The sequence below is a fragment of the Physeter macrocephalus genome, chromosome 15, assembly GCF_002837175.3.
Source record: "Physeter macrocephalus isolate SW-GA chromosome 15, ASM283717v5, whole genome shotgun sequence".
Lineage (NCBI taxonomy): Eukaryota > Metazoa > Chordata > Mammalia > Artiodactyla > Physeteridae > Physeter > Physeter macrocephalus.
In genome coordinates this window covers 785562-812723 of record NC_041228.1, presented here as the reverse complement: position 1 = coordinate 812723, position 27162 = coordinate 785562, and the positions used below count along the sequence as shown (strand labels likewise).

General features: G+C 65.6%; 2 protein-coding genes across 12 annotated transcripts; both read left to right on the top strand.

Moving 5' to 3' along the window:
- The first annotated feature begins 290 nt into the window (after nucleotides 1-290).
- On the top strand, nucleotides 291-4625 carry PUF60 (poly(U) binding splicing factor 60). The gene is made up of 8 exons (XM_028500666.2): nucleotides 291-362; nucleotides 2425-2586; nucleotides 2659-2751; nucleotides 2900-3113; nucleotides 3193-3383; nucleotides 3513-3648; nucleotides 3844-4079; nucleotides 4199-4625. The coding sequence occupies exons 1-8, from the start codon at nucleotides 312-314 to the stop codon at nucleotides 4496-4498; spliced, it is 1383 nt and encodes a 460-aa protein (XP_028356467.2). The 5' UTR covers nucleotides 291-311; the 3' UTR covers nucleotides 4499-4625.
- Nucleotides 4626-5744: 1119 nt separating this feature from the next.
- On the top strand, nucleotides 5745-27097 carry SCRIB (scribble planar cell polarity protein). 11 transcript variants are annotated; one of them, XM_028500535.2, is made up of 38 exons: nucleotides 5745-5993; nucleotides 7199-7316; nucleotides 7425-7503; nucleotides 7594-7683; nucleotides 7786-7842; nucleotides 7943-8006; nucleotides 8098-8172; nucleotides 8242-8386; nucleotides 8792-8910; nucleotides 9124-9323; nucleotides 9427-9593; nucleotides 9679-9812; nucleotides 9906-10040; nucleotides 10903-11070; nucleotides 11556-11963; nucleotides 12695-12757; nucleotides 13239-13328; nucleotides 13941-14018; nucleotides 14880-15203; nucleotides 15295-15375; nucleotides 15458-15715; nucleotides 16018-16128; nucleotides 16228-16521; nucleotides 16625-16804; nucleotides 22441-22551; nucleotides 22631-22678; nucleotides 22837-22911; nucleotides 24034-24096; nucleotides 24683-24766; nucleotides 24901-25008; nucleotides 25102-25261; nucleotides 25366-25510; nucleotides 25607-25792; nucleotides 25876-26018; nucleotides 26107-26144; nucleotides 26268-26342; nucleotides 26584-26635; nucleotides 26714-27097. In XM_028500535.2, exons 1-38 carry the CDS (start codon nucleotides 5835-5837, stop codon nucleotides 26857-26859), a joined length of 5031 nt encoding a protein of 1676 aa, XP_028356336.1. In that variant the 5' UTR covers nucleotides 5745-5834; the 3' UTR covers nucleotides 26860-27097. The 11 variants fall into 11 exon arrangements, with proteins under 11 accessions (XP_028356336.1, XP_028356339.2, XP_028356343.1 ...); XM_028500538.2 differs by having other exon boundaries at nucleotides 8792-8844; nucleotides 26584-27097; XM_028500542.2 differs by lacking the exon at nucleotides 24683-24766.
- Nucleotides 27098-27162: the final 65 nt, after the last annotated feature.

Genomic DNA, 27162 nt, shown 5'->3' with positions numbered 1-27162 from the left:
CCCCCCCCCCCCCCCCCCCCCTCCCCCTCCCCTCCCCCTCTTCCTCCTCCTCCTCCTCCTCCTGCTCCTCCTTCTCCTCCTCCCCCCCTTCCTTCTGCCCCGCCGGCCAGGCTGCGGGGCGGGGCACCTGGGGCTCTGAGGCCCCCCTGGGCAGGTGCCGGCGGCTGGCCACTTGGCCGGCAGTGTGGGAAGGCAGGCGGGCCTCCTGGCAGGGCGGGGACTCCGGGCCTTGCCGCTGTCTGCGTGAGGTGTGACGAGAGCGGAGACTGCTCGGCTCCAACAGACTGAACTCTGTCTTTACTGTCTTTCAGATGGCAGCAGTGACAATGGGCTTTGGAGATCCTCTCTCACCTTTGCAATCGGTCAATAGACATGCTCACTTCTTCCGGGGCTCATGTCCTTAGTCAGGGCTAGAGGGGGGCAGTGCGGCCTGCGTGCTGGGGACCTTGCTCCCCGTAGCCGGCCCTGCCCGCCAGCTCGGGACGAGCGCAACAGAGCGCCAGGCGTGGCGGGGCCAGTGGTGTGGGGGGCACCCACCCCGGGACCGCCCCTGGGGAGGCCTACATCTGCTCTGAGGGCCCGCCTTAAAACTAACCGGCCAGGTAACTGCGGAGGGCAGCCGGCCAGGAGGGTAGCTGCCCACGCCAGGCCCGCCTGCACCCATGCCGCCTGCACGCACGGGGTGCACCGCCGGGCCTCCAGCTCCGCCGGTCTCCAGGCTGCTCGGGCTCCTGGCTTGGGGTCAGGCCCCTGAGGAGAGAAGGGTCTTAACTCATGGCCCCATCAAACCCTGGAGGGAGGACGGATGGATGGGGTGGGGGGCTGGGGGGACCCAAGCAAATGAGAGAGGGAAGGACAAGGACTGGGCCTCGGGCCTGGCTGTCAGCAAGGGGCGGAGGCCACGCGGCCAGGGAGCAGGCAGAGGCGGTGGTCAGGGGGCCAGGGAGCAGGCAGAGGCGGTGGCTGTGGCCCTGGCTGCTGTCAGCAGGAGTCTGGGAAGGAGAAGCCCCTCCATCCCCCAGAGGCAGGCTGAGGAGGAGGCCAGGCCCCTCTGGGGAGTCTGAGGGGGGAACGTGGCCTTCTCTGGGGGTCATCCCTGGGCGTGCCGCTCTCGCAGGGGAGACGCAGTCCTGACCTCGAGGACCAGATAGTCCCTGTGTCCTCTCTAGGAAGCGTCTGTCTGTGGGGACAGGTCAGGGAGAGGGCTCTTGGCACACCTGCTGTTGGGGAGCCCACACTGAAGAGGAGACGGGCTCCTATCTTGGAGAACTTTGACCTGAGGGGCAGCTGGTTTCATGTCTGGGGCGCCTGGTGCGAGAGGGGACATAATTCTACTTTTGGGGGCGGTCCTTGGTCTCAGCAGGGAGCCTGAGGCCTGTTTGTTGAGAGCATAGTTTGAGGAGGGGAGTCCCATTTCGGGGGGGAATTCTAGTCTGGGGGAGATGTGGACCTTATTTGTAGGCCCCTTTCTGAGGGACGGGGGGCCCGGCCTATTCTAGGCCAATTGATGTATCTGAAAGAAGCTGGCCTCTGGTTATGGGGAACCTCGTGAGGGTGTGGGGCTCCCCTGTTGAGGGGCTAGAGCCAGGGCCCCGTCTCCTTTGCCTGCCCTGGGCCTGTGGTCTCCTCCCTGGGCCCAGCTCCTCCCAGTGGCCCGTGGCGTGTGGCTCTAGGACGCTCCCTACCAGGCACAGCATGTGTGAGGTGGCAGGGTGGGAACTGCCTCCTTGAGGGAATGGGGAGGTCCCTCGGCACAACTGCCAGGCTCGCCCCAGCGTGGAGGCGGTGTGTCTGCCCAAGCAAAGCCCAGGGGCTTCTCCTTTTGGCGGCTCTGCCACCTCTTGATGGTCCCGGGGAGTAGCAGCCCTTTTTATTGAGGGTTCAGGCCCTGGGGCCCTGCGCGAGCGGCTGCTGTTCGTCTTCTCTCCAGGGAGCCCCTGTCTGGTCTCCTCCCCTCCTCCCCGGGGTCTCTTCTGGGCAGTAGCTGCCCTGTCTTCTGTCCCCTCTCTCGCCTCCACACCAGTGGGTCCCTGCAGCCTGGCGGCTCCCCCTTCCCTCTCTGTCGGAGTACACGGCCAGGACCCTGGGAGGACCTCTCAGCCCACCTGGGTGCCCGGCCCCAGACTGGAGGGCTGCGGCCCTGCCTTGCGACCACCTGTCAGCTTCGCTGTCAGTCTGCCCGGGACCTGGGTGGGCCGGGGTGCGTCCGTTTCCTGCCTCCAGGCCTGCCTTTCCTTCCTGGGGGTGGGGTCCTGCCGACCCCCACCACCCTGACTGCAGGGGCTGAGCCTGCACCACGCTGCCGTGTGGGGAGCCCTCCCCAAGCGGAGCGGGGTGGGTGGGCCAGGAGGGGAATGGGCTGCCCAGCCTCCCACCACCCCCTCACAAGCCAGTGGCTCTCTCTCCCCTTGTGTCCTGCTCCAGATGGCAGCTCAGCGACAGCGGGCACTGGCCATCATGTGCCGGGTCTACGTGGGCTCCATCTACTACGAGCTGGGGGAGGACACCATTCGCCAGGCCTTTGCCCCCTTTGGACCCATCAAGAGCATTGACATGTCCTGGGACTCTGTCACCATGAAGCACAAGGTGAGGTTCCATCTTTCCTGCCTCGCCCCACCCCCGGGCTCTCCAGGCCTAACAGCGTGTTCCTGCGTCCAGGGCTTTGCATTTGTGGAGTACGAGGTCCCAGAGGCCGCCCAGCTGGCCTTGGAGCAGATGAACTCCGTGATGCTGGGAGGCAGGAACATCAAGGTGAGGCCAGGGGTGGACCTTGGGGTCAGCGTGTGGCACGGGTGTGCTCTGCGTCCAGTCCCCCCGAGGTGCAGAGCAGCCCCTCCAGGAGCCTGCAGCGACCCGGCCTAGGCTGACTGGGCACTCTTCATCCCTGCCTCTCCCCCAGGTGGGCAGACCCAGCAACATAGGGCAGGCCCAGCCCATCATAGACCAGCTGGCCGAGGAGGCGCGAGCCTTCAACCGCATCTACGTGGCTTCTGTGCACCAGGACCTCTCGGACGACGACATCAAGAGTGTGTTTGAGGCCTTCGGCAAGATCAAATCTTGCACCCTGGCTCGGGACCCCACGACTGGCAAGCACAAGGGCTATGGCTTCATTGGTGAGCCTGGGGAGGCGGGGTGGTGGTGAAGCCCACCCGACACCGTGGCTGGCCCTCACTGCCGCTCCCTGCTCTGCAGAATATGAGAAGGCCCAGTCGTCCCAGGATGCCGTGTCTTCCATGAACCTTTTTGACCTGGGTGGCCAGTACTTGCGGGTGGGCAAGGCTGTCACACCCCCTATGCCCCTGCTTACACCTGCCACACCGGGAGGCCTACCGCCTGCTGCTGCTGTGGCCGCAGCTGCAGCCACAGCCAAGATTACGGCTCAGGTAAGGGCTGGTGGAATTGTGTGGGTTTGGTGGTGGGCACCAGGCTCCCCTGATCCTGTGCGGACTGGCTCTTTGGTCTTGAGTGGAGGCAGCCAGACCGGGGACTAAGCACAGTGGCCTTGGTTGCAGGAAGCAGTGGCTGGAGCAGCGGTACTGGGTACTCTAGCCACACCTGGACTGGTGTCCCCTGCCCTGACTCTGGCCCAGCCCCTGGGGGCTCTACCCCAGGCTGTCATGGCTGCCCAGGCCCCGGGAGTTATCACAGGTGAGCCTGGGTGGGTCGAGGTTTCCCTCCTTTCCCTGCCCCCTCCTCTGGGCTTGATGCCTTCAGCTGCCCTTACTGAGCTCCCTTAGTCCCCTGTGCCCCGGGCAGTTCAGCCATGCTCAGCGGTGCTGTGCTCCTTCCTGGGAGTGGTGGAGGTGAGGGGAGTGACTGCTGGACCTGGTGGGTTTGCTGCAGGTGTGACCCCGGCCCGGCCTCCCATTCCGGTCACCATCCCCTCTGTGGGAGTGGTGAACCCCATCCTGGCCAGCCCTCCGACACTCGGTCTCCTGGAGCCCAAGAAAGAGAAGGAGGAGGAGGAGCTGTTTCCTGAGTCCGAGCGGCCGGAGATGCTGAGTGAGCAGGAGCACATGAGCATCTCTGGCAGCAGCGCCCGCCACATGGTGATGCAGAAGCTCCTCCGCAAGCAGGAGGTGGGCAGCCGGGACTGGCGGGGCGGGGCCGGGACTGGCGGGGCGGGGCCGGGACTGGCGGGGCGGGGCCGGGCGGGGCGGTCCAGCCAGCCGCAGCTCTCAGCTGTCCCCCCCAACAGTCCACAGTGATGGTTCTGCGCAACATGGTGGACCCCAAGGACATCGATGACGACCTGGAGGGGGAGGTGACCGAGGAGTGTGGCAAGTTTGGTGCTGTCAACCGTGTCATCATCTACCAGGAGAAGCAGGGCGAGGAGGAGGATGCAGAGATCATTGTCAAGATTTTTGTGGAGTTTTCCGTAGCCTCTGAGACTCACAAGGCCATCCAGGCCCTCAATGGGCGCTGGTTTGCTGGCCGCAAGGTGGTGGCTGAAGTGTATGACCAGGAGCGTTTTGATAACAGTGACCTCTCCGCGTGACCTCAGACCCATTCCCTGGACTTGCACTTTTCTCCTCGTTTCCTCTGGGTTTTATAGAGTGATTCGGTGGTATCTTGCGCCCAGCCGCCCAGCCTGTGGATAAAGGTGCAGATGCTGCTGGCCCTGAACGTTCCTGACCGTGGTCTTGTGCTTATTGGGTCCCGCTGGGGCGCGGGCGCGCTCGCGGTCGCGGCTCAGGGCAAGCACCCGGGCCGTGCGGAGGCACTGGGCGTTGGCGGCCGGGACCTGAGTGCCGGGAGGAGGGCGTTCGCCGGGGTCAGCAGGGGCTGCTTGGTTACTTGGTACCGGCATGGGGCCGCGGAGGAACGTGGGGGTGGCTTTCCTGCTCTGTGGGGCTCCACTGTCACCTGCGCAGGCAGTGCTGCGAGAAGGCTGGCCCAGAGCCCCACAAGTCCCGGGACACGTTTAGTCTGTCAGGCAAATGAGCGCCGCCTTGGCCCGGCGCTCTACCCTCCGGGAGGCCACGTCCCTGTGAGAGGGGCGGCGGGCAGGATCGTGGGGTCTTGGGGCCAAGCCCGGGGAGGGGGCCCAGCGGGCGGGAAGGGCGGCAGGAAGCCTCGGTGCCGGGAACGGTTGGGTCGCTGGCGTTTGGGAGCTCAGGCTTTGAACGGACTTCAGCTCCCACCATGCCTTGCGCCAGGGGGAGGGAACCGAGCTTCCCGACAGGCCGTGCGCGGTGCCGCTACGGGTCTGCGGAGGCACCGGCGCCGCGAGGCCTTGTGGGGGTTGCAGTTCGGGGCGACGAGGGGCGGCGAGGGCGGGCCTCGGCTTCCCGGCGGGCTGCGCGGCTGCCGGCGGTTGTCGGCGGGGCAGTCCGGCGGGTAGTGGCGGCGGTTCCGGCTGCGGCACAGCGGCGGGCGAGCGGACGGGCCGGGTCAAGGGGGCCGGGCGGGATGCGGGGCCGCCGCCGCCTCCTGAGAGTCTGAGCGTTGGCCGGGCCGCGCCCCCCGCCCAGACCGCCGCGGTCCGAGCGTTCCGAGCGCGGGCCGGGCCCAGCGGGCAGCCCGGCGGGTAGTGGCGGCGGTTCCGGCTGCGGCACAGCGGCGGGCGAGCGGACGGGCCGGGTCAAGGGGGCCGGGCGGGATGCGGGGCCGCCGCCGCCTCCTGAGAGTCTGAGCGTTGGCCGGGCCGCGCCCCCCGCCCAGACCGCCGCGGTCCGAGCGTTCCGAGCGCGGGCCGGGCCCAGCGCCGCCGCCGCCGCCGCCGCCGCCGCCCCGGGCCGCCCCCGGCTCCTCCCCCGTCCGGGCCGGCCCGGCTCTCATGCGGGCCGAGCCCCGCCCCCCGCCCGCCGCCTGAGCCCGCGCCCGCCCGCACCATGCTCAAGTGCATCCCGCTGTGGCGCTGCAATCGGCACGTGGAGTCGGTGGACAAGCGGCACTGCTCGCTGCAGGCCGTGCCCGAGGAGATCTACCGCTACAGCCGCAGCCTGGAGGAGCTGCTCCTCGACGCCAACCAGCTGCGTGAGCTGCCCAAGGTGAGTGGCCGCTGGACCTGCCACCGGCCCAGCCCTCGCACCGGGTCGGCCTGGCTGCGACAGCCCGCTCCTCTGAGCCTTCAGCAGGCGCTGGCTCGGGCGGAACACCGCAGTCTCCAGTCGGCCCTGATGGTTCTTACTGGCCAGAGCCCCACCCCGGCCAGCCCCACCCTCCTCACCCACCGCCGGCGCTGGCACCAGGTGGCAGCGGTCATCAGGTGCCTGCCTGGGGGCGGGGATGGTCACAGCCTAGAGGAGGAGCTGCAGATTGAAAGCCGTGGGGGAAGGTGGATGGGGTTGGAGTGCATCAGGGTGGAAGGTGAACCCGGCGTGACTGACGGATAGGAACTTGCTGGACTGCTCTGGAGGTGGGGAGGCCAAGCTTCTGTCCGGACTGCTCTTCTCTTCCTCCTGGGTGCTGGGGTGGGGTCGGGGGCAGCCGTTTTAAGGTGCTTGTCCCTGGCAGGTCTGTAGTCCGTCTACTTCTCGCTGCCTTGTTCCTTCTGGACAATTTGTTTTCCTCCTCTTAAGGCTACTTGCGAGAGGAGATGAAAGGAAGCAGACTCCAAAAGGATTTTCTTTTTGGAGATGGGGTGCAAAATGGCCTAATGCTTGGGGGCTGCGTGCCACAAAGGGTGTGGCTCCACTCTGGGCTTGGACCAGGGCTCCTCACGGTCATCTCCAGGTCCCACCACACGTTGCCTGCAGCCCCTGCACACATGCAGCCCGTATCTGTGGCCCTTTTCTGTTTTCGTTATACTTTTCTTCGGTAGTTGCCAAATTCTTGTCACGGGCTCAGGCTGGGGTGGCTGCTGGGGTGCAGTAGCAGAAACCACCACAGGCCTTGGAGGGCCCACTTGCTGGGTGGGTGGAAGAGGTGATTCAGGGGGTGGGTGGAGCCTTGAGGGAACGCGGAGAGCAGGGAACCGGGACTCATCAGGTCAGAAAAAAGAAGTGACTTTCCAGCTAAGACTTGAACGTGTAAGGTAAGTCACGTGGCAGCGTCGTGTGGTGGTGGGGGGGATGACTGAGGTGACGCAAGTCAGAAGTGTGGGAAGATGTGTGTGTATCTGTTTTTGTCTCCTTGCGTTTCTCACTGCGGAACAGGGTGGTGGGACAGGACCCGGGGTTCCTGTGTGGCCTGGAGCAGGGAGGGGCCTTCTGCTACAGGGCCCATCGCCCCTGACCCTACCCCCTGCCCACAGCCCTTCTTTCGGCTACTGAACCTGCGCAAGCTGGGCCTGAGTGACAACGAGATCCAGCGCTTGCCCCCTGAGGTGGCCAACTTCATGCAACTGGTGGAGCTGGACGTGTCTCGGAATGGTGCGGAGCCTGGGGCGGGTCTGGGGTGGAATCTGAGGGTGGCAGGAAGGGCTTTGAGCTCCTGGAGGCTGTGGGCGTGTCTCCGTGGTGATCCCTCTCTTCTCGCAGACATCCCTGAGATCCCCGAGAGCATCAAGTTCTGCAAAGCCCTGGAGATTGCAGACTTCAGTGGAAATCCTTTGTCCAGGTGGGTGGTGGCCATGGCAGCGGTGGTAGTGGAGCTTGGGAGGTTCTGCAGCCTCTGCCTGGGCATCTGAGGACCCTTTGCTCCACTTAGGCTCCCCGAAGGTTTCACTCAGCTGCGCAGCCTGGCTCATCTGGCCCTGAATGATGTGTCCTTGCAGGCGCTGCCTGGGGACGTGGGCAAGTGAGTGCATTCTTAGGGGGTGGGGGGGACTCAGTAGAACCCTGTTCCTGCACCTCTCCCCACCGTACCGCCTTTCTCACGCTCCGCCCTGATCTTTTTCAGTCTCGCCAACCTGGTGACCTTGGAGCTCCGGGAGAATCTGCTCAAGTCCTTGCCTGCGTGAGTGGGCTTGGCCCTGCCAGCGGCCGGCCTAGGCCTCTCGGCCCCAAGGACCATGGGCCGTGTGGCCACGACAGAACTTGCTCTGTTTCCTCTGCAGGTCCTTGTCTTTCCTGGTCAAGCTGGAACAGCTGGATCTGGGAGGCAACGATCTGGAAGTGCTGGTGTGGAGAGGGCGGGGCTGTCGTGGGTGGGGCGGGGCCAGGCAGGGTAGGTGAGCCTTGGCCGTCACTCTGTTCCTGTCTCTTCTTGCAGCCCGACACCCTGGGGGCCCTGCCCAACCTGCGTGAGCTGTGGCTGGACCGGAACCAGCTGTCGGCCCTGCCCCCGGTGAGTGAGGGTGTGGCTGCCCCCCGCTTCACGTTTGTCCGTCCCCTGACTCTCTGCACCTCCCTCCAGGAACTCGGGAATCTGCGGCGCCTGGTGTGCCTGGATGTGTCAGAGAACCGGCTGGAGGAGCTGCCTGCGGAGCTCGGGGGGTTGGTGCTGCTCACCGACCTGCTGCTCTCCCAGAACTTGTTGCAGCGGCTCCCTGATGGCATTGGTTAGTGCCGGGAGGGGTGTAGCTGGTGGTGAAACCAGGTCTAGAGGGGGGTCTTGGGGTAAGGACCGTGATTTTGCTGGGTTCCGAGACACAGCCCTGAGCAGGGGGAGACTGGCCTGAGGCCGGAGTGGGATGGCTGGAGCTGCTCCTGAGGGGCCGAGGCAGTTGGTGGTGGCGAGTGGGGATGGTGAGCTCGTGAGGGCACGGTGGCAGGTCGGGGGGCAGCCGGGTGCGTGGGAGCTGGTGGGCGTGGTCAGGTCGGCAGCAGGATGGCAAGGGTGGGGGGGTGAGCTCTCAGTGTTCTCAGGCCGCAAGAGGCAGGGTGAGGGGCAGGCTGCTTCAGTCACGTGAGCGACCGGGCTCTCTGCCTCACTGAGCTCTGTCAACGTGTCTTCCTAACGCCAGGTCAGCTGAAGCAGCTGTCCATCCTGAAGGCAGACCAGAATCGCCTCTGCGAGGTGACGGAGGCCATTGGGGGCTGTGAGAACTTGTCAGAGCTGGTCCTCACGGAGAACCTGCTGACGGTGGGGCCCAGCCCCACTGGCGGCTGGTTTCAGAGTTAGCGTGGGATGCAGAGGGGGGACGTCTGGAGGCGTGCGGAGTGGCGGGAGACCAGCGGCTGGAGGGGTCGGGGCCCCGGAGCTGGGGCGGAGACGGCCCCCCCGAGAGCACTCATCTCCCTCCTCACGTTCCCCGGGGGCTTCCGCTGATCCCTGACTCTCCCTCTTCCCGGCCAGGCCCTGCCCCGCTCCCTGGGGAAGCTGAGCAAGCTGACCAACCTCAACGTGGACCGGAACCGCCTGGAGGCGCTGCCGCCGGAGATCGGGGGCTGCGCGGCGCTCAGCGTCCTCTCCTTGAGGGACAACCGCCTGGTTGTCCTGCCGCCGGAGCTCGCCCACACGGCCGAGCTGCATGTGCTGGATGTGGCCGGGAACCGGTGAGCAGCCCCCGTGCCCGCCCGGCCTGGCTCCCACTGAGCGGACCGTGCCCACTGTGCCCCCCGACCTCCCCCCGGAGCTGACCCTGCCCCCGGCCCCCAGCCTGCAGAGTCTGCCGTTCGCACTCACGCACCTCAACCTGAAGGCCCTGTGGCTGGCAGAGAACCAGGCGCAGCCCATGCTTCGGTTCCAGACTGAGGACGACGCCCAGACCGGCGAGAAGGTGCTCACGTGCTACCTGCTGCCCCAGCAGCCCCCACCCGGCCTTGGTAGGTTGCTGGGGGGGTGGGACGGGGTGTGGTCTCGGGCGGGGCGGGGCGGGGCGGGGCTTCCCCTTGACGCGTGCTTCTGCAGAGGACCCGGAGGAGCCGCAGAGCAGCCCTTCGGAGAGCTGGGGTGACGCCCCGCTCAGCCGCGTCAGCGTCATCCAGTTCCTGGAGGCCCCCGCGGTCGACGAAGACGCAGAGGAAGCCGCTGCCGAGAAACGGGTATGGGGGGGTGGGGTCCCCGGGGGGCTCCCTCCTCCCCACCCCCGCCTGACCCCGGCCCCGCCCCGCCCCTCACCCCTGTGCCCACTGCAGGGCCTGCAGCGTCGGGCTACGCCTCACCCCAGCGAGCTCAAGGTGATGAAGAGGGGTGTGGAGCGTCGAAGCGAAGCCGTCTCCTGCAGGCCCGACTCGGCACAGCGCTCACCCTCACCCCCGCCCTCGGAGGAGGTGCCTGGGGGGACCCGCGGGGCGCGGGGGGGATGCCCGCCTTACAGGCTCTCCTGCTCGGGAGCCCCAGGCTGGGTGCGGGGTTCCGGGGGCCGGTGTGGGCATATGGGGAACCAGCCCGGAGAGGCGCCAGGTAGCAGTTGGGGAGGCTCAGGGCCGGGCGCCCACACCCTCCCGCAGAGCAGGCTGCCTCCACCGAGGGCTGCCGGGCAGACACGGGGGGTCGTGTGGCGGGGACGTGCGGGTAGCTACGAGAGAGGAGACAGAAGCAGCTGGGTCCTTGGCAGAGAAGACCGAGTACTGGGCTCATCCCCCGTGGCGTCTTTCTGGGGCGCCCGTGTTGTCAGTTTCCGCGAGGCGGGCTGGGGCCAGAACCAGGCAGGCCTAACTCTACTCACTCGGGAGCTTTGGCAGCAGGGCTAGGGGGAGCTTCAGGGCGCCTGGGGTACAGCAGGGCATCTGGTGCCTGGGGGACAAGTGGCAGGACCTGGGTCTGTGACACAGAGCCTTCCACCCTGGGGAGCCGCCACAGCTCATCTGCAGAGGCGTGCTCACGTTGGGGTGCCTGCCCTTCCCCGCGCGGGTGGTGTCTTGGGTCCTCGAGAGACCTCTGAGGGTGTGCGACGCGGAACGGTGGCTTTGCGGGCCCGTAGCCGTCTGGTGGAGCGTGGTTTTCCTGGGGGCGGGACAGTGGGCGCCCCAGAGGGCTGAGCACAGATTCCACTCCCTGCAGGGAAGGGGCAGCTGGGAGGGCGGAGCCCACGAGGTGCTGTGCTCAGGCAGCGGGGAGCCCCGGGGTGGGTGGCCTGCAACGTGGGGTCCCCCGGTAGGTGGCCTGACCCACCACCTGACCCCGCCACAGGAGAAGAGGCCGAGCACCGAGTCTGGCCTGAGTGCGGACTCGCGCCTGTCCGCCAGCGCAGCCTCCCAGGGTGAGCCCGAGGGCCCGCTGGCCGAGGCGGAGGGGCCGAGCCGGCCGGAATCCGCGCCAGCCTCCCAGGAGGAGGCCACGGAGGACGTCTACGAGGAGGTGAGACTGGCCTTGGAGACCGCTGGCCCAGGGGTGGGCCTGCCTGCCCCCAGCTGCCCCCCCTCCTTCCCGAGCAGGTTGCTGTCAGGGGCAGTCAAGGTGCAGGTGGGTACCTCAGGTGTGCTCTTTCTTATGTGGAGCCCAGCAGGAGCCAGGCTGCCCCAGGCAGGGGCGAGGGCCTCCACCCCGTGGCCAGGTTTGGCACGGGCCCTGCCCTCCCACATCCGTCACCACCTCACAGCCCCCTTTTGGGTTGTTCCCAGGACCCCCAGGGACCTTTATCGTGTCCCTGACGGGGACCCCAGCGTCAGGCTGCTGAGAGCACAGTGCACGGGGTGGGCAGGGCCTCCTGGCCCCCCGATCCCCATCCCTCTTGATCCGAGCGGCGGGGAGCCTCTCAGAGAGAGCCCCTGTCTGCTGCCGCCTTCCCTGGGCCCCTGAGCGGGGCTGGCCAGACTGACGTCCTCTCGTTCGGCCTCCCGCAGCCCACGGTGCGCTTCGCGGAGGACACGCTGCTCCTGCCCAGGGAGGACGGCGAGAGCGAGGAGGGGCAGCTGGAGGCCCCCTGGCCCGTGCCGGGTGAGCGACAGCGGCTCATCCGCAAGGACACGCCCCACTACAAGAAGCACTTCAAGATCTCCAAGCTGCCCCAGCCCGAGGCCGTGGTGGCCCTGCTGCAGGGGACACAGCCAGACAGCGAGGGCCCAGGAGGGTCTGGGGGCTGGCACAACGGCCCCCACGTGCCCTGGGCTCCTCGAGCCGAGGAGGAGGAGGAGGAGGAGGAGGAGGAGGAGGAAGCCGAGGAGGAGGAGGAAGCGGCGGCAGGAGCCGAGGAGGCGGGCGAGAAGGAGGAGGAGAGGGAGGAGGCCGTGGTCTCCGCACCCTCTGTCAAGGTGGGTCTGACCCCACGCGCCAGCCCAGGCCAGGCCGGCCCGGCCCCTCGGTCTGCCCTGGCGGGATCTCAGGTGACACTCGAGGCCTGTGTCTTGAAACCAGCTGGTGAGGGAGGTGCCTGTCGCCACCTGCCCGCCCTCCTCCCCCGGCTGGCTGCTGACTCCACCCAGAGCTCCCTGCTGGCCTCGCAGCCCCATCCCAGGGCTCTGGCGGCCACTCTTTCTCTACCCGGGCTCCTCTGCCTTCCCTGGCTCTCCTGAGGGCTGGCCTTCAGGCCAGCCGTGGGGCCCTCGCCCGCCTCCTTGCCCTGGTCCTCAGGTGGCTCTCACGGGGCCCCTGGGGTCCGGTCTCCTCCGTGGGCTGCCCCGCTGCCCCAGCGCCCTTGCATCCGCGTCATCAGTGATTCTGCCCTGAGCACGGCGGCACGGTGCCGTGACAGCTGAGAGGGCCTTGGACGGTCAAAGCCGGGCCGGCCAGGCCTAGGCTCAGCCCGTGGTGGGGGCCCCCGTGACCCCGTTTGGCAGGTTGGCAGAAGCAGCCAGGCCTCCAGACTGGAGGGGACGCCGCGCCTGGGGGCAGCGCCAGGCACAGGCGGGAAGGGCCCGGCACTCGGGCTGTGGGAGCTTGGTGTGGTCTTTTCTTTCCTTGCTGCTCGAGGCGGGGCCGGGCAAGGCGGTGGCGGGGCTGGACGGGGCTGACGTGCACGCCTTTGCTGGTCCTGTCCCGACAGGGAGTGTCGTTTGACCAGGCCAATAACCTGCTGATAGAGCCCGCTCGCATTGAGGAAGAAGAGGTCTGTACTCGCTTGCCGCTCTGTGCTCTGTACCCCAGGCTGCCGCGGGCCTCGCTTCCCGGGCTGCGGGCTCTGCGTCTCCCTCCCCCGCTCCTGCGCAGGCCTCCTCCTGCCACCTCAGAGCCGGGGCTGGGGCGCCTGACGGCCCTCTGGCACAGACGGGGGGGACAGGGCGCTGGCCTCCAGGTGAGGGTGGCCAATCTAGGGGGGCTGCCGGGCGTCCCCCGCCTCCCTGCCTGCGGCACCCCGGCCCCGGGCGCTGTAGGGCAGTCTCGTCACCCTCAGGCGAGGGCTCTCTCCGGGTTGCGCTCCCTCAACTCCGGCATCTCCCGCCCTGTCCAGCTCTTCTGTGGCCCGAGCCAGCCCTGGGAGAGGTGGTCGGTGGCCGGGGGGCCTGGGCCCTCCCCGCCTCCCGCTGAGTCCACCGGCAGCCCCGCTCCCTCGGCTCTCCTTGGACACCGCGTGTCTGTTCTGCTTCCAGCTGACGCTCACCATCGTGCGGCAGACGGGGGGCCTGGGCATCAGCATCGCGGGCGGCAAGGGCTCCACCCCCTACAAGGGCGACGACGAGGTGAGGAGCCGCTGCCGCCCCGCCCGCTCCGTCCTGCTTGCGCCGCTTGGCGGTCCTGAGGACTGTGGGGTCCCCGTGCCCCAGGGAATGAGCGGGGACCTGGAGGTCGGGGCTGCCCCGCCTGCTGCCCCGCCTGCCCGCGGTCTTCTCCCTACAAGGGCGACGACGAGGTGAGGAGCCGCTGCCGCCCTGCCCGCTCCGTCCTGCTTGCGCCGCTTGGCGGTCCTGAGGACTGTGGGGTCCCCGTGCCCCAGAGAATGAGCGGGGACCTGGAGGTCGGGGCTGCCCCGCCTGCCCGCGGTCTTCTTCAGCCTCGCCTTCCTTCGCTCGTTGCCGCTGTGCTAGGCTTGGGGTCAAAATTCTCTGGAAGCTTTTGACTGGCACCTTCTCGCTCCCTGACACCGGGACCTCACGACGGCCCGCGCCCAGCCCCTCTGACCACCCCAGGCCCACTTCTGCTTTTCCCGCACCCTTGGGTGTTTCTGCAGCCCCGACCGGGGCGCCTCTGGGCCTCGCAAAGCTGCCAAGGGCCCCTCCCTCAGAAGGGCAGGGAGGAGGCCCCTCCGTGGTCTCTGCCTACGCTCTCGGGCTCAGTTCCTGTCTATCCTCCAGGGCATATTCATCTCCCGGGTATCCGAGGAGGGCCCTGCGGCTCAGGCTGGGGTCCGAGTAGGTGACAAGCTCCTCGAGGTGAGTCGGCAGCCCCCGGCCCCTGTCTGAGTGAAGTACTGGGCCCTCGGGGCCTCACATCCTGGCTGTCGGGTACTCGGCTGCCTCCCCTGCAGCCAGCTCTTCTCCTGAGAGCCCCAAGCTTAGGATCCCTGGTGAGGCATGCAGCTCATAAGCCAGAACTTCAGGGGGCCCAGATGCCAGCCCCTGGGGCAGAGACCCCGTCTGGGCGGGGGGCCTGGTGGGGTGGGGCTCTGGCCACGCCAGGAGCAGAGATCTCAAGGAGGGATCCGTTCCCGAGGGCTGGTCTAGGAGGGGCTCAGACTTCTAACACGTTTGGGTGGCGGGTTGGTTCCTGCCCCGGAGCCCCTGCCTGTGCACCTGGCCGCCCAGCCCTGGCAGGTGAGCTCATCGTGGGGGGGGCCACGTGCTGGCGCTCACAGCTGTCACGGGGGGGCAGGGTCTGAGGGCAGTGTGCCCAGCCCACGGGGCAGGGGGACCAGGGGACGGAAGGCTGCAGCGCCAGGCGGGGCTGGTCCTACGCCTGAATTTTATGGGAGAGCCAGCGTCAGGGTCAGGGTGGAGGCGGGGCCCAGAAGCCCAGCAACCACAGGCGCGCCTGGCTGTGGGATGGCTCAGAGGAGAACGGGGCAGGGGGTTCCAGATCTGGGAACCCAGGTGTGGACCAGCGGGAGGGACCTCCGCCTGCTCTTCTCGGCCTGCTGGCGTCCTGGCCCTGGGCTGGCCCAGGCGGTGGGCACCTAGATCTCCGCTGCCCGCGAGCAGGGGCAGTGACGGCCCAGCGCTTTCCCCGTGGCCTGTCCCCTGCTCTGCCTGCCCACCTGTAGGGGGGCCTGCCCTGACCAGCGCTGTGGCCTGCAGGTGAACGGCGTGGCCTTGCGGGACGCCGAGCACCAGCAGGCCGTGGAGGCGCTGCGTGGGGCGGGCACCACGGTGCACATGCGGCTATGGCGGGAGCGTATGGTGGAGCCTGAGAACGCGGTCACCGTCACGCCTCTGCGGCCTGAGGACGACTACAGCCCCCGGGAGCGGTGGGGAGGCGGCCCGCGCCCGCTCCAGCCCCAGCCCGAGCCCCCCGGGCCCCTCCGCCAGCGCCACGTGGCCTGCCTTGTGCGAAGCGAGAAGGGGTTGGGCTTCAGCATCGCCGGGGGGAAAGGCTCCACACCCTACCGGGCTGGAGACCCGGTGAGGCGGGTGGGCAGGGCCAGGGAGGGGTGCTGGGGGGCAGGGCCAGGCCAGCCTGCAGTAAAGAGCTCGCCTTCCCTCTTCCCGGCAGGGTATCTTCATCTCCCGCATCGCTGAGGGGGGCGCCGCCCACCGGGCGGGCACCCTGCAGGTCGCCGATCGCGTCCTCTCCGTGAGTGGGGGCAGTGGGGCCCTCCCCGTAGCCAGCCGCCTCACTCGCCCCACGGGGCCCCCTGACCGCCACACTCTTGCAGATCAACGGGGTGGACATGACGGAAGCCAGGCACGACCACGCCGTCTCCCTGCTGACCGCTGCCTCTCCCACCATCGCCCTGCTGCTGGAACGGGAGGCCGGGGGGCCACTTTCCCCCGGTCCTCCGCCACACTCCCCCCCACCCCCTGCTGCTACCACCACCACCACCGTGGCCACTGCCACCCCTGGGGAGCCCGGGCCGCTAAGGCTGGCCCCCAGTCTGCTGGCCGCTGCCCTGGAGGGGCCGTACCCAGTGGAGGTGAGACCCCCAGTCTCCACCCTTGACCACCCCCGGCCCCCTCCTCCACGTCCACACGGCTTTAGGTACGGGGTGCTAGCCGCACCGGTGGGAAAGCAAGTACTTACGCCCTCTGTGGCTCCAGGACCCCAGGGCGTCGTTCGGTAGCGGGTCTCCTTCTCCCGTGGTCTCCGGTGCACCGCGAAACAGCCTCCCTGCAGTGGCGCGCCCTGATCCCACACACTCTCTGGGCTTGGAAAGCGCCCCTTTGGTACTTTGCCGGGCCTGTTCCAGCCACCCCTCCCACCCCTCCATGTCCCCAGGAGATCTGTCTGCCGAGAGCTGGGGGCCCCTTGGGGCTCAGCATTGTCGGGGGCTCCGACCACTCCAGCCACCCATTTGGCGTCCAGGAGCCCGGCGTGTTCATCTCTAAGGTAGAGCGGACCCCGCAGGCGTCTTTGTGCACAGAGGGCCCAGCCCAGGCACAGGGCGGCCCGAGCCCCAGCCCACTGCGCGCCACCCTCCCCCAACAGGTGCTCCCCCGGGGCCTGGCTGCGCGCAGCGGCCTGCGGGTTGGGGACCGCATCCTGGGAGTGAATGGGCAGGATGTGCGGGACGCCACCCACCAGGAAGCGGTCAGCGCCCTGCTCCGGCCCTGCCTGGAGCTGGTCCTGCTCGTGCGGAGGGACCCACCGCCCCCGGGCATGCGGGAGCTCTGTATCCGGAAGGCCCCTGGAGAGAAGCTGGGCATCAGCATCCGCGGGGGCGCCAAGGGCCACGCAGGGAACCCCTGTGACCCCACGGACGAGGGCATTTTCATCTCCAAGGTGAGCGCCCCGCCTCGTCGGCCCCGTTCCGCTGCGTTCCTCGGGGCAGGCGGGAGCTCGGGCGTGGGCTGGTCCTGAGCTCTGGGGCCGCGTCTCCCCACAGGTGAGCCCCACAGGAGCGGCCGGGCGAGATGGCCGCCTGCGGGTGGGGCTGCGGCTGCTGGAGGTGAACCAGCAGAGCTTGCTGGGCCTGACGCACGGCGAAGCCGTGCAGCTGCTACGCAGCGTGGGCGACACCCTGACTGTGCTCGTCTGTGACGGCTTCGACACCAGCGCCCCCGAGGTCAGTGCCCCCGCCCGGCCGGTGCTCTGCCACGGGGACCGGGTCCTTCCCTGGAGGGGTCCCGGTGACCTGGCCCTGCGCGGGCCGGGACAGCTGACCCTTTCCGCCTCCAAGCCTGGGAAGCGCTCGGCCGTCGAGAGTCAGCCCCAGGGGTGACCGGGGCGGCGCTGGGCCCTGGGCTTGGCCGCCGCTCATGGCCTGGGGAGGCTCTGGCCCGGCTTGGACGAGGCACGTGCACAGACGGTCTGGTCGTGTCTTGAAAGAAAAGGCTGAGTCACCTGCCTCCAGGTGAGCATAGGTACCTGTACCGTGTGGCCGATGGGCCAGGGCGGGATGGCGCAGAGCCGGGCACACGGCCTCCCTGCAGACTCGCACGGGACCCCACCCTGCTGGCCCAGGGGCCGTCCTGCTCTCCCTGGCCGCGCCTCAGCGGGGAGCGCGGCGCCCAGGATCCCCCTGTCCCGGGTGGGCCTGTGCGGAACCTAGCTGTCCTCCCTCCTAGCTCCCTGGACAGTGTCTGGGCTCTGGGGGCCCGGTGCCTGGCCCGGTCTGTGTCCTGGACAGGCCTGGCTTCCGAGCCTCAGCGTCCCCTCTGCTCGGGAGGGTCCCGCTGTCCTGCTCTTTTCCGTTTTGTTTTCTCCACGGCTGTCCCCGGGCCCCCGGCATAAGCTGATGCCCGCCCGGGCCTCCGAAGGCTCGTCACCTGCAGCGGCTGCCAGCTCCACCCTGAGGGTGCCCTTGCTGGCACAACCTCTGGGATGGGGCAGTCGCCTTGGTTTGGCCTGCAGTGGATCTTTGGGATGGTGACTTACTGCCCCGCCTCCCCTGCGCTGCCGGGAGGGGTCACCCTCATTGTGTGTGTTGTCTCCTGGATGGGGAAGGACTCTGCGTTCGTGTTCTTTGCTCCAGGGCTGGATGCTGGGCTGGAGGCCCCGCTCCCTGGCTTCTGGGGCCGCCCTCTGCTGGCTTCTGCGCCCACATCTCTGTGTAGTCACTGGAAGCCGGTCGTTTCTGGGGAGCGGTCTCTCTCAGGTTTCCAGAGAAGGCTTTGCCTTCCATTTATATAATCAAAACGTGTATTTAAGTGTTTTAGCCCATACGTTTACTTATTTTAAAGCTTTTTGTACAAAGAAAGAGAATAAATACAGCTTCATGATAAAGGGTAGGGGCCGGCGTGTTCCAGACTTTACAGGGGGCCCTCACTGTGTTCTGCCGGTGGTTCTTTGACTTCCCGCGTCTGGCCTTCTCTTCTCTCCAGGGTTGCTGTATCTGTGCTGTGTTACCAGCCAGAGCACTCAGGAGCCCGTCTTTATGCTTTGAGGGGAGTTTCTGCAGGAAAGAGTCCTGGAAGAGTGGGTGCTGGGCCAGAGGCCACAGGCTTGCCCTGTCTCCCACCCCCTCCCAGCCTCAGGCAGCACCAGCTTCTGTTTCCCGTGGGATCTGGCAGGCAATGCCATCTAGTTTCCTCATCCTTTTCCTTTTGGGAGTTTGTCTTTAGTCACTGATTCACGTAACTCGTGTAACTTGCAGTTGCTCCTTTGTGTTGTACGTTTTAGTCTTTTTTTACATGGGGCTTGAGTGGTTTTGTCTTTTGCGGTTCAGGAACGGCCTCTCTGGGGTTACAGAAATGGAGACTTCTATGAATTAAGTCTTCTAAACTTCTTTATGATCTCTGGGTTTGGTTTTTGCGTAGGAAAATCTCCTCCGTTGCAAGATTGTTAAAGCACTTTTTTAGAAAACATACAGCTCTGTAATCCACCTGGAATTGCTTTTCAAGCAAATGGGTCTTTTGTCCCAATGGTATGCACTAAAACGTCTGTCATTCTCCCACTGCTTTGGGGAAATCTGACTTCCTTGTGGGTCAGATCCACATTCCTGTGGCCCTGGGGAGCCGGACGCGCTCTTGGGCCAATGCTGCTGTCCTCGGTATAGCCACTTTAGACTGTGTTTCAAGACCTAACCGTCGTGAAGTCACCCACTTTTTTTTCCTCTTTTGAAAAGTTTAGTCTCTTTTCATGTGTTTCCTAAATGGACCTGCCAAGTTCCCTAACAAAAGTTGGTTGGGACTCGGGGATTAGCTTTGATCTCTGACTGTGTGAGTTTTCCCCAAGCACATTCATAGGTTGCTCTTGTTTCCTTATTAATTCTCGTCGGTGACTTTCTTCCATCCCCTAGCGGAAGCCCTGCGTGCAGCCCGACCTGACCTGGGAGGTCAGGCCCCTCCGTCCCCCCGGGACCCGGTGGTGGTGGTGGCCAGTGGCCTTCCCTTGTGCCGACTTCCAGGCTGTAGTTTATATAACATTTTAACATTTCTTTTTAATTTGGAGGGCTGTTTCCATTTATAATCTGTAAGGATTATTCTCTGACGTGGGTGTTGAGTTTTCTGAGGTCCCTTCATTGATGGTTTTTACAGTCCCGTGCCAAGTGGGGTCGAGGCTCAGCACACAGGTTCCCTCTGGCTGGCTTGGTGCTTGAAAGGAAAAGGGGTAACGCCACTCGTCCTCCCATCCCCATTTCTCTTAACCTCGGCCCACCTGACTCGTCTGCGTTGACCCATTCGACCCCTATAGGAATCAGAGTTTGCAGCCATTTCCCCGAACTTTGACTGGATTCTTCAAACCTGCCTTCGTGTCAGCCCGCGCCCTGTGCCTCTGCCCCGGCGCTCTGCACGGCGCTCGGGCAGACTGTTGTTTGTACCTGCCCGTCTTGCTCTTGGGCCGCAGCCCTGGGGGGCTCCTGGACCGTCGGACAGCCCCGGTGGCCGGTCTTCGGCTGCAGGGCCTCGGGGGCCGCTGTGCACTTTGCAAGAAGCCTCCTCGCTGTCCTTCTCAGCATGTCGGTGCGGGGTTGGGGATATTCTCTCTTCTCCGCCCCTTCTCCTCCCTTGTGGTTCTGTCACCTTTTTGATCTGATTTCTGTTGCCTCTTCCTCCTCATCGTACTTACCAAAGTCTTGTGTATTTGAACGGATTTTTCAAATAACCGGCTTTAGAATTTTGATCAAGACTGCCTTTCTTTTTCAGTATTTCCTTGATTACTGCTCTAAAGAAGAATGCTTCAGTTACTCCTTCTACATCTGTTGCTTTTAGTTATTCTACTGACTTTTCTGTAAGGAAGAAATTTTCTTTATCAGCTATTTTTTTAATCCTAAAGATTTTATACAGGAGAGGTGCGATAAATACTTTGGTTCTTTCCTTTCATTTGTTGATTTTTTAAATAACAAGCTGGTGCCTTGGAAACCCCCAAAGATGCCTACAGAGGTGTTTTTCTGTCTTTGTTTTTAGGGTCTGTATATCCTCGGTGTGCCGTCCTCGTTGGGCAGTGTGGCTCCCGTGTCCTTTGAGTGTGACACCTGTCGTTCGTTAGCGTCCTGCTCTCTGGTGTGACCAGGTGTCCATGTATTTCCTGCCCCAGCCCTGGGCGTGGGGTTCAGAGCTGTCACTGGCCAGGTGTTTGTGGCTCTGAGCTGTCGTTGCTCCTGGGCCTCTGCAGCACATGAATCTTGGGAAGTGGATATTTTTGGAAGGAGAAAAATCATGAAGTTGTACTGTTACTTTGAATTCATATTTAAGGTTACAGGGTTTTGGCTTTTTTGATTTTTTATTTGTATTGCTTTTTCTCATCTTAAAAACTGTTTCAGCAAATTAAGTAATATTACCATAATTATAATTTCAAAAAACAATATCAGTATTATTACTAATAATGAAACCATTAATAGCTTTTTTTTTTTTTAATTTATTTGGCTACACCGGGTCTTAGTTGCAGCATGTGGGATCTTCATTGTGGAATGCAGGCTCTTAGTTGCAGCATGCCGGATCTAGTTCCCTGACCAGGGATGGAGCCCGGGCCCCCTGCATTGGGAGTGCGGAGTCCCAACCACTGGACCACCAGGGAAGGCCCCATTCATAGCGTCTTAAATTTCTTCATGTCCTTAGGCTTTATCCACCGAGGAGGCGGTCAAAATACTGTGTTTTTAAGTCACTTGAAATAATTCTCTGAATTGTTCTACTGCCAACTTGACATAGTTAGGCTTACTTGTTTTCCGTTTTTAGAGATGACTTTAAAAGATCACTTTCTTATTGTAAGTCTTACGTGGCCCCAAAGCCAAAACTACGGACATGCACCTTGAGGAGTCAGTCCCACCTCCGCCCCACAGGCCGTCATCTGCCTTAGTGTTGCTTTCTCCTGCCATTATTCCTTTCTGAAAGATATAAGCAAGTATATAAAATAACTTTAAAGTTGGAGGGAGGCGTCCAGAACACTCACTCAGAGGCCCCGCGTGCGTGCCACCAGCGGTCTTGGGGTAACGCCAAAGGCCACGGTCCGGGGCACGCGGGTGTCTGGTTGCCACGCCTGCTCAAGTCTCCCTGACTCTGGCCTCGAACTGCGGATGGGCACAGGCCATCACTGTGTGGAACAGCCCTCGCTGTGGGTCTGTCCAGTGTTTCCTCAGGACGGGCTCCAGTGGATGCCGTTCTGGCAGGGTTATCACAGAGGTGACACTGTCTTCGAGGGCCTCCCACCAGGACGCATGGATGGTGGTGTCCCGTCAGTGACCCTCTCCACGGGGGCGTCTGCGGGTTGCTCCACTGCAAAGTGACTCTTTCCCCTTGAAATTTACAAGTGCTTCGCGGGGAGCTGCTGTGAGGCTGTAACTATCCTGCTCTTCATCAGGCCCCCCCAGGCGTCAGCCCCTCTGCTGGCCACGCCTCAGCCCCTGGTGGTAGCTCGCGCGCCGTCCCCGTCCCCGTTGTCCCTTCCACATGTACTGGGCGGCTTCCTGCCCTGAAGAGGAGTTTTCCCTTCTTCCTTAGCATAGATTTGCCAGTTTCCATTTTATTTCACAGGTGATAGTTTGTCACTACTGCTGTTGATTTTGGTGCTCAAGCCATCCCAGACTTGGCTGATGAGAGGGGCTTCTGGCTGGCCCTGGCCCTGTTAGCATGCCCCACCTTCCTTTAAGCAGCTTACTTTCTGGCACAAGATGTCTGGGGTCATTTCGTACTTTTCCACCCAGGAGCACTGGTTCCTTTAGTGGAAAGTGATACTTAGAAGCCAAAACCTGGGCCCTGGGCATGCTCACGGCTGTCGGGGTGTCATGGTCTCAGGACCTCTCAGTGGCTGGAATCACACCTGTGAATGTAGGCACGTTTGCACCCGCGATCATCTCTGTAATTCTGGAAGCGCGTGTGTTCACGTCATGCCTTTATCACTCATTCCAGTCAGCACCACGGGTCAGCTCTTCCCTATTCGAACAGACTTTTCTGATGTGAGAACCAGTGCTGTCCTCCTTGCCACTGGCACCTCCGCCTCAGTCCCTCTCTGTGCTGTCAGGCGCGTTGCAGCTCACCCCCCCCACCCCCCCACCCCCCGCCATCTTGTTGTCAGTTCTTTGCCCCCCGGGGTGACCGTTACGTGGCCAGCCTTTTCTGCCCCACGGCCCAGCGTCACTGCCTGGGAATCCTGCCCCGCATCAGAACGTCCTCTGGGGCACGCGGTGTACACACGCGACCTGTGAGTGCCCCGAGTCACGGGGTGATGGCATGGTGTCCTGAGTGGGCGGCGGCACTGCTCACAGAGCCCGCCCCCAGAGGCCACCTCAGGTATGTGTGGTCACTCAGCCCGCTCCTCCCGCAGGTGTCCCCAGGCATCATCGCCAACCCCTTTGCAGCGGGCATCGGCCGCCGGAACAGCCTGGAAAGCATCTCCTCCATCGACCGGGAGCTGAGCCCCGAGGGCCCCGGCAAGGTCAGAACTGCCTGCAGCCAGCAGCCCCAGGGCTCGGGAGCCTAAGGCCGTCAGTCCTGACCACTGTCTCTGCTCACAGGAGAAGGACCTGCCTGGACAGACCCCACAGTGGGGGCCGGAGGCCGTGGTGAGTGTCCGGGTTGTCCCTGCCCTGCACGGTGGGCTTCTCCGCACACGGGCCCACGGCCCCGAGCTCTGGCTGCCCACGCCCCCCTCGCGGCTGCCCGCCCCACACTCGGTGGCAGGCACAGCCCCTGGTAGCCCTGTGTCCACGCTGCCCCCCAGGGTCGGCGCCTGGAGAGCCTGGAGCTGGACTGCCGTGCCCTGGCCGCCACACCCAGCGCCGGCGGTGTGCAGAGGGTCAGTCCCCGATTGTCACACCCCTGTCCTGGCCTCTGTCTGCTTACCTGTCCCTCAGTCCTGCCCCCGTCTTAACCTCCTTCCCTCTGCCTGAGACCCTTGCAGGGCAGGGCTTTCAGGCGGCTGCCCCCAGGGGGAGGGCTGAGGCCTGTGGAGGGCCCTCACGTGGCACAGGGGCTGGAGGAGGGGGCTGGCCAGGGCGCCCAAGCTGGAGCGCCACCTCCCAGCCTGGCACATGTCTTGTCCTCCTGAACCCGTGAACCAAGCCGTGAAGCAGATGCTTCTGCCCCCTCCTTAGAGCCCGGGACGTGGGGTGCGGCGCGACAGGGCCAGCTTCTGAGAAGGCCCTCGGCCTCCGCCCCATCCCTTCTCTCGCCCTCAGACTCACCAGGCAGGCTGGGCAGAGGGGCTGTGTGGGCCCAGAGGGCCTGGGACAGGGCCAGAGGCAGGGGCGGCTTGAGGCCGCCAGAGCGGTCAGGGTGGGATCGGGCACCAGGCACGGTGGGGAGGACGGGCTGGAGCAGCTGCGGGAGCCCCAGAGACCATGGTTGGCGAGGAGGCCCAGCACTCCCAGCTGGGGGCGGGGACGCCCGACGGGAGGTGGGTGGTTCTCATTCCTCTCCCCAAGCTAGAAATAGCCCCTCCCGGAGGGTGTGCCCCACCAGCTGCTGCTGGGAGACCCCGCAGGACCGACCTGCGGGGTCGGGAGGCGGCTCCGGGAGTTGCAGTGGGGAGGCTGCGCTGGGTGAGAGGCCGAGTGGGGCCTGGGGGCTGAGGGAGCCTGCTCAGGGCCTTTGTGAAGACCCTCCCCCCCTTGGCCACAAGCAGGCAAGAGCAGGAAGTCCCCAGGATGGGTGGGAGCCCAGTGTCCTCTGACCAAAAGGGGCACAGCTACAGGGTGGCTGGCAGGAGTCGGGGCCTCCCTGGCTCATGGATCTCTGAGGCTCACGGGGACGGCGGGTGGCCCCGCTGTGGGGAAAGCCCGCCTATCTCGGGATGTTCCCTGGGCTGGCCAGGTCAGGGAGCTGAGGCCCAGCCACTGCGACCACAGCAAGCACCGCACCCCCCAGGTCCTCCTGTGGGGCCCCAGCCCCCATTCCACCCGCCACTCCGCTCCTCCAGGTACCGTCTGGGGCAAGCGGCGCGAAGATGGCTGAGACCCCCTGTTCCCCTGGCCACCAGCAGGTGAGTGCACACGGGGGTAGGGGGGTGGAGGACTCGAGGGGTGCTGCCTGCAGAGCCCCCTCCTCTGGGAAGGGGGTTGCCAGGGGACAGCGCTTCCCCCCAGCTGCCATCCGTCACTCTTGAGGACACAACCTGTGGGCCCCTTGCTGGCAGAGCTGGGTGGTGTGGGGCTGGGGAGCTCCTGTGGCTTCCCCGGGCAGATGGGCTGTGGGTGGTCAGGGCGGCCTCACCCCCGTCCGTCCTCCCGTCTGGGAGCCCCGGGGGGCCAGCTTGGCCCTGCCCCCACCCCCACCTGCTTACAGAGGCTCCCCGCTTCTGCCGCATGGGGAGGGCCAGGCCGTGGGCACCCCCCTCTCGCCTGGTGGCAGGGTAGGGGTAGGCACTGGAAGTGCCAGCTTGGAGCCCAGCTCCCAGCCTCTGCCCCTTCCTGACACGGCACATGGGTGAGTGTTGGCCTCACACCCTGGACACCCACCCAGCCGCCCACCTTGGCTCCATCTCTCTTTTTTCCCCACCCTCCCTCCTATCCTCACATCCCCTCACCTGAACCGATTTCTCCTCTGGCCCCTGCACCTGCCCTTTCCAGACAAAGCCTGGGGTGATCCAGCCAGTGGCTCAGGCCTGGCCAAGGGGCTCCCCGGCCCTCAGGGGCAGAGGTGATCCCCAGTCCGTGAGTGCCCTGACCCGGGGGGGCGGGGGCGGGCGGGAGGGGAGGCAGTCAGCAAGGACAGCTGGTGGTGGGACGGGTGGTGGGTGCAGCCGGGACAGCTGTCACCACACAGCTCACTGTGCCCCGTCCGCCAGCCCCCCTCCCCGCCCTCCCCTGACGAGCTGCCCGCCAACGTGAAGCAGGCGTATAGGACCTTCGCTGCCGTGCCCGGCCTGCACCCGCCCCTGGAGGCCCCTGCCCAGGTAGGTGGTGGGCGGCCCACCGGTCCCCTGCTGCGTGTTCCTGCAGGGGTGCGAGACCCCGAGGGACCGGCTCTCAGGGCGTGCTCTCCCCAGCCCCCCACGCCTGGGCCCACGGCCTCCCCGGAGCAGCTGTCCTTCCGCGAGCGGCAGAAGTACTTCGAGCTGGAGGTGCGGGTGCCCCAGACCGGGGGCCCCCCTAAGCGCGTGTCGCTGGTGGGTGCCGACGACCTGCGGAAGATGCAGGAGGAGGAAGGTGAGCAGCCGACTGGATGGGGGCGGTCGGGGCGGGGGGGAGCACCGGCTCGCAGCCTGACCCGCCCCTCCCCTACCCCCGCCCCCCCCCCCGGCCCCCACCAGCCCGAAAGCTGCAACAGAAGAGGACGCAGATGCTGCGCGAGGCGGCGGGGGACGCGGCGGACGCGGGGCGCCCGGAAGGCGAGGCCGCCGAGGACGAGGAGCCCGAGGAGGAGCCGCCCTGGGCCGGCCGGGGCCCCGCCGCAGGGTGAGCGGGGGGAGGGGCCGCCCCCCAGCGTCTCCCCCTCCCCCCTCTCCGCCCGCGCGGCGCCCCTCCACCCGGCTCTCCTGTCGCCCGGTCCAGGCTTGGCCCCGCGTCCCCCCCGCCGCAGGGAGGCGGCGCTCCGGTGCGGACGGCCAAGGCCGAGCGGCGCCACCAGGAGCGGCTGCGCGTGCAGAGCCCGGAGCTGCCCGCGCCTGAGCGGACCCTGTCCCCGGCGGAGCGCCGCGCCCTGGAGGCCGAGAAGCGTGCGCTGTGGAGGGCGGCCAGGTGAGGCCCCGCCCCGCGCGCTGCTCCCACCCCGCCCCGCCCTCCGACCCCGCCCAGCCCGCCCTCCGCTCCCCTGCCCGCAGGATGAAGTCTCTGGAACAGGACGCCCTCCGCGCACAGATGGTCCTCAGCAAGTCTCAGGAGGGCCGAAGCAAGCGGGGGCCTCTGGAGCGCCTGGCCGAGGCCCCCTCGCCCGCGCCCACCCCGTCACCCACCCCCTTGGAAGGTCTGTGCGTCGTGGGGAGGCGGGGGGGGGGGGGGGGGCTCAGCCTGCGGCGCGGACCTCTCCCGACGTCCACTTCTTGTCCCTCCAGACCTGAGCCTCCAGACCGGCACCTCCCCGGGACGCCTGGTGAGGAACCAGCGGCTTCACCCTTCCCTGCACGCCTCCCCTGGTGGGGGGCAGGGATCCAGACTCCCCCAGCCCTCTTTCTTCTTACGCTCTTTACCTCTCTCCTCACGCTGTCCTTTCAAGGCCTTGTCTGGGAGGAAGTTTGACTACAGGGTGTTTGCAGCCCTCCCCTCTTCCAGACCTGTCTATGACATGCAGGTACCGGGCCCTCCTGGCCCTTCTGCAAGACAGCCTGACCAGCTCCTGCCACCTTTCTGCTGTGCCTGTCCCCCAGCCCTGTCCCCCCCTCTCTGGTACCCTCCCTGTCTCTCTGTGGCCAGTCCTGTCCACTCACCTCCCATCCTTCAGCCAGGGCTCAGCAGGGACCCACCCAGGCTCAGGTGGGTGGCTTCAGGCAGGTCTGGGGCGGAGCCCTGAGCGGCCTTTCTCCCCATCACAGTCCCCAGATTTTGCTGAGGAGCTGAGGTCCTTGGAACCATCTCCGAGCCCTGGTGAGTTGGCAGGCGCGGCCCCGGGTGCTCCCAGGGTGCCTGGGGTCCATCAGCTCACTCCCTGCCCCCGTCGGCCAGGTCTGCCAGAGGAGGATGGAGAGGTGGCCATGGTGCTTCTGGGCAGGGCTTCTCCAGGCGCCGTGGGCCCCGAGGAGGTGGCCCTGTGCAGCAGCCGCCGCGCCGTGCGGCCAGGGCGCCGGGGCCTGGGCCCGGTGCCCTCCTAGAGGGTCAGGGTACCTCACCCGACTTGGGGTGGGGGCCCTGCCAGCTCCAACACCACCCTTGTCTCGAGTCTTTTAACCCGGCCATTAGCATTTTACAGAGGTCCCCTCAGGAGTTCTGGCCGCTAACTGCCCCCTCCCCAGCCGGGACCTCCTGGCGAGACTGTAACTAGTGATGTTTGTACAACCAAAGACTCTATTTTGTGGTTTAAGGAGAATAAAATTGACTACGTTTTACCTCTAGTCTGTCTGTCTGTCCACCCGCCGGCACCCCAACGCCCACCCCTTCTGCTCCTCCAAATCTGG

Excerpts from the sequence above, each read along its gene's own strand:
- SCRIB (XM_055091299.1), top strand. The coding sequence starts at position 5,835 with ATGCTCAAGTGCATCCCGCTGTGGCGCTGCAATCGGCACGTGGAGTCG. Across the intron at positions 9,813-9,905 it reads AAGCCGCTGCCGAGAAACGG|GGCCTGCAGCGTCGGGCTAC; the intron begins GTATGGGGGGGT and ends TGCCCACTGCAG. Across the intron at positions 14,019-14,879 it reads TAGGTGACAAGCTCCTCGAG|GTGAACGGCGTGGCCTTGCG; the intron begins GTGAGTCGGCAG and ends TGTGGCCTGCAG.
- PUF60 (XM_028500666.2), top strand. The coding sequence starts at position 312 with ATGGCAGCAGTGACAATGGGCTTTGGAGATCCTCTCTCACCTTTGCAA. Across the intron at positions 363-2,424 it reads CTCTCTCACCTTTGCAATCG|ATGGCAGCTCAGCGACAGCG; the intron begins GTCAATAGACAT and ends GTCCTGCTCCAG. Across the intron at positions 4,080-4,198 it reads AGCTCCTCCGCAAGCAGGAG|TCCACAGTGATGGTTCTGCG; the intron begins GTGGGCAGCCGG and ends CCCCCCCAACAG.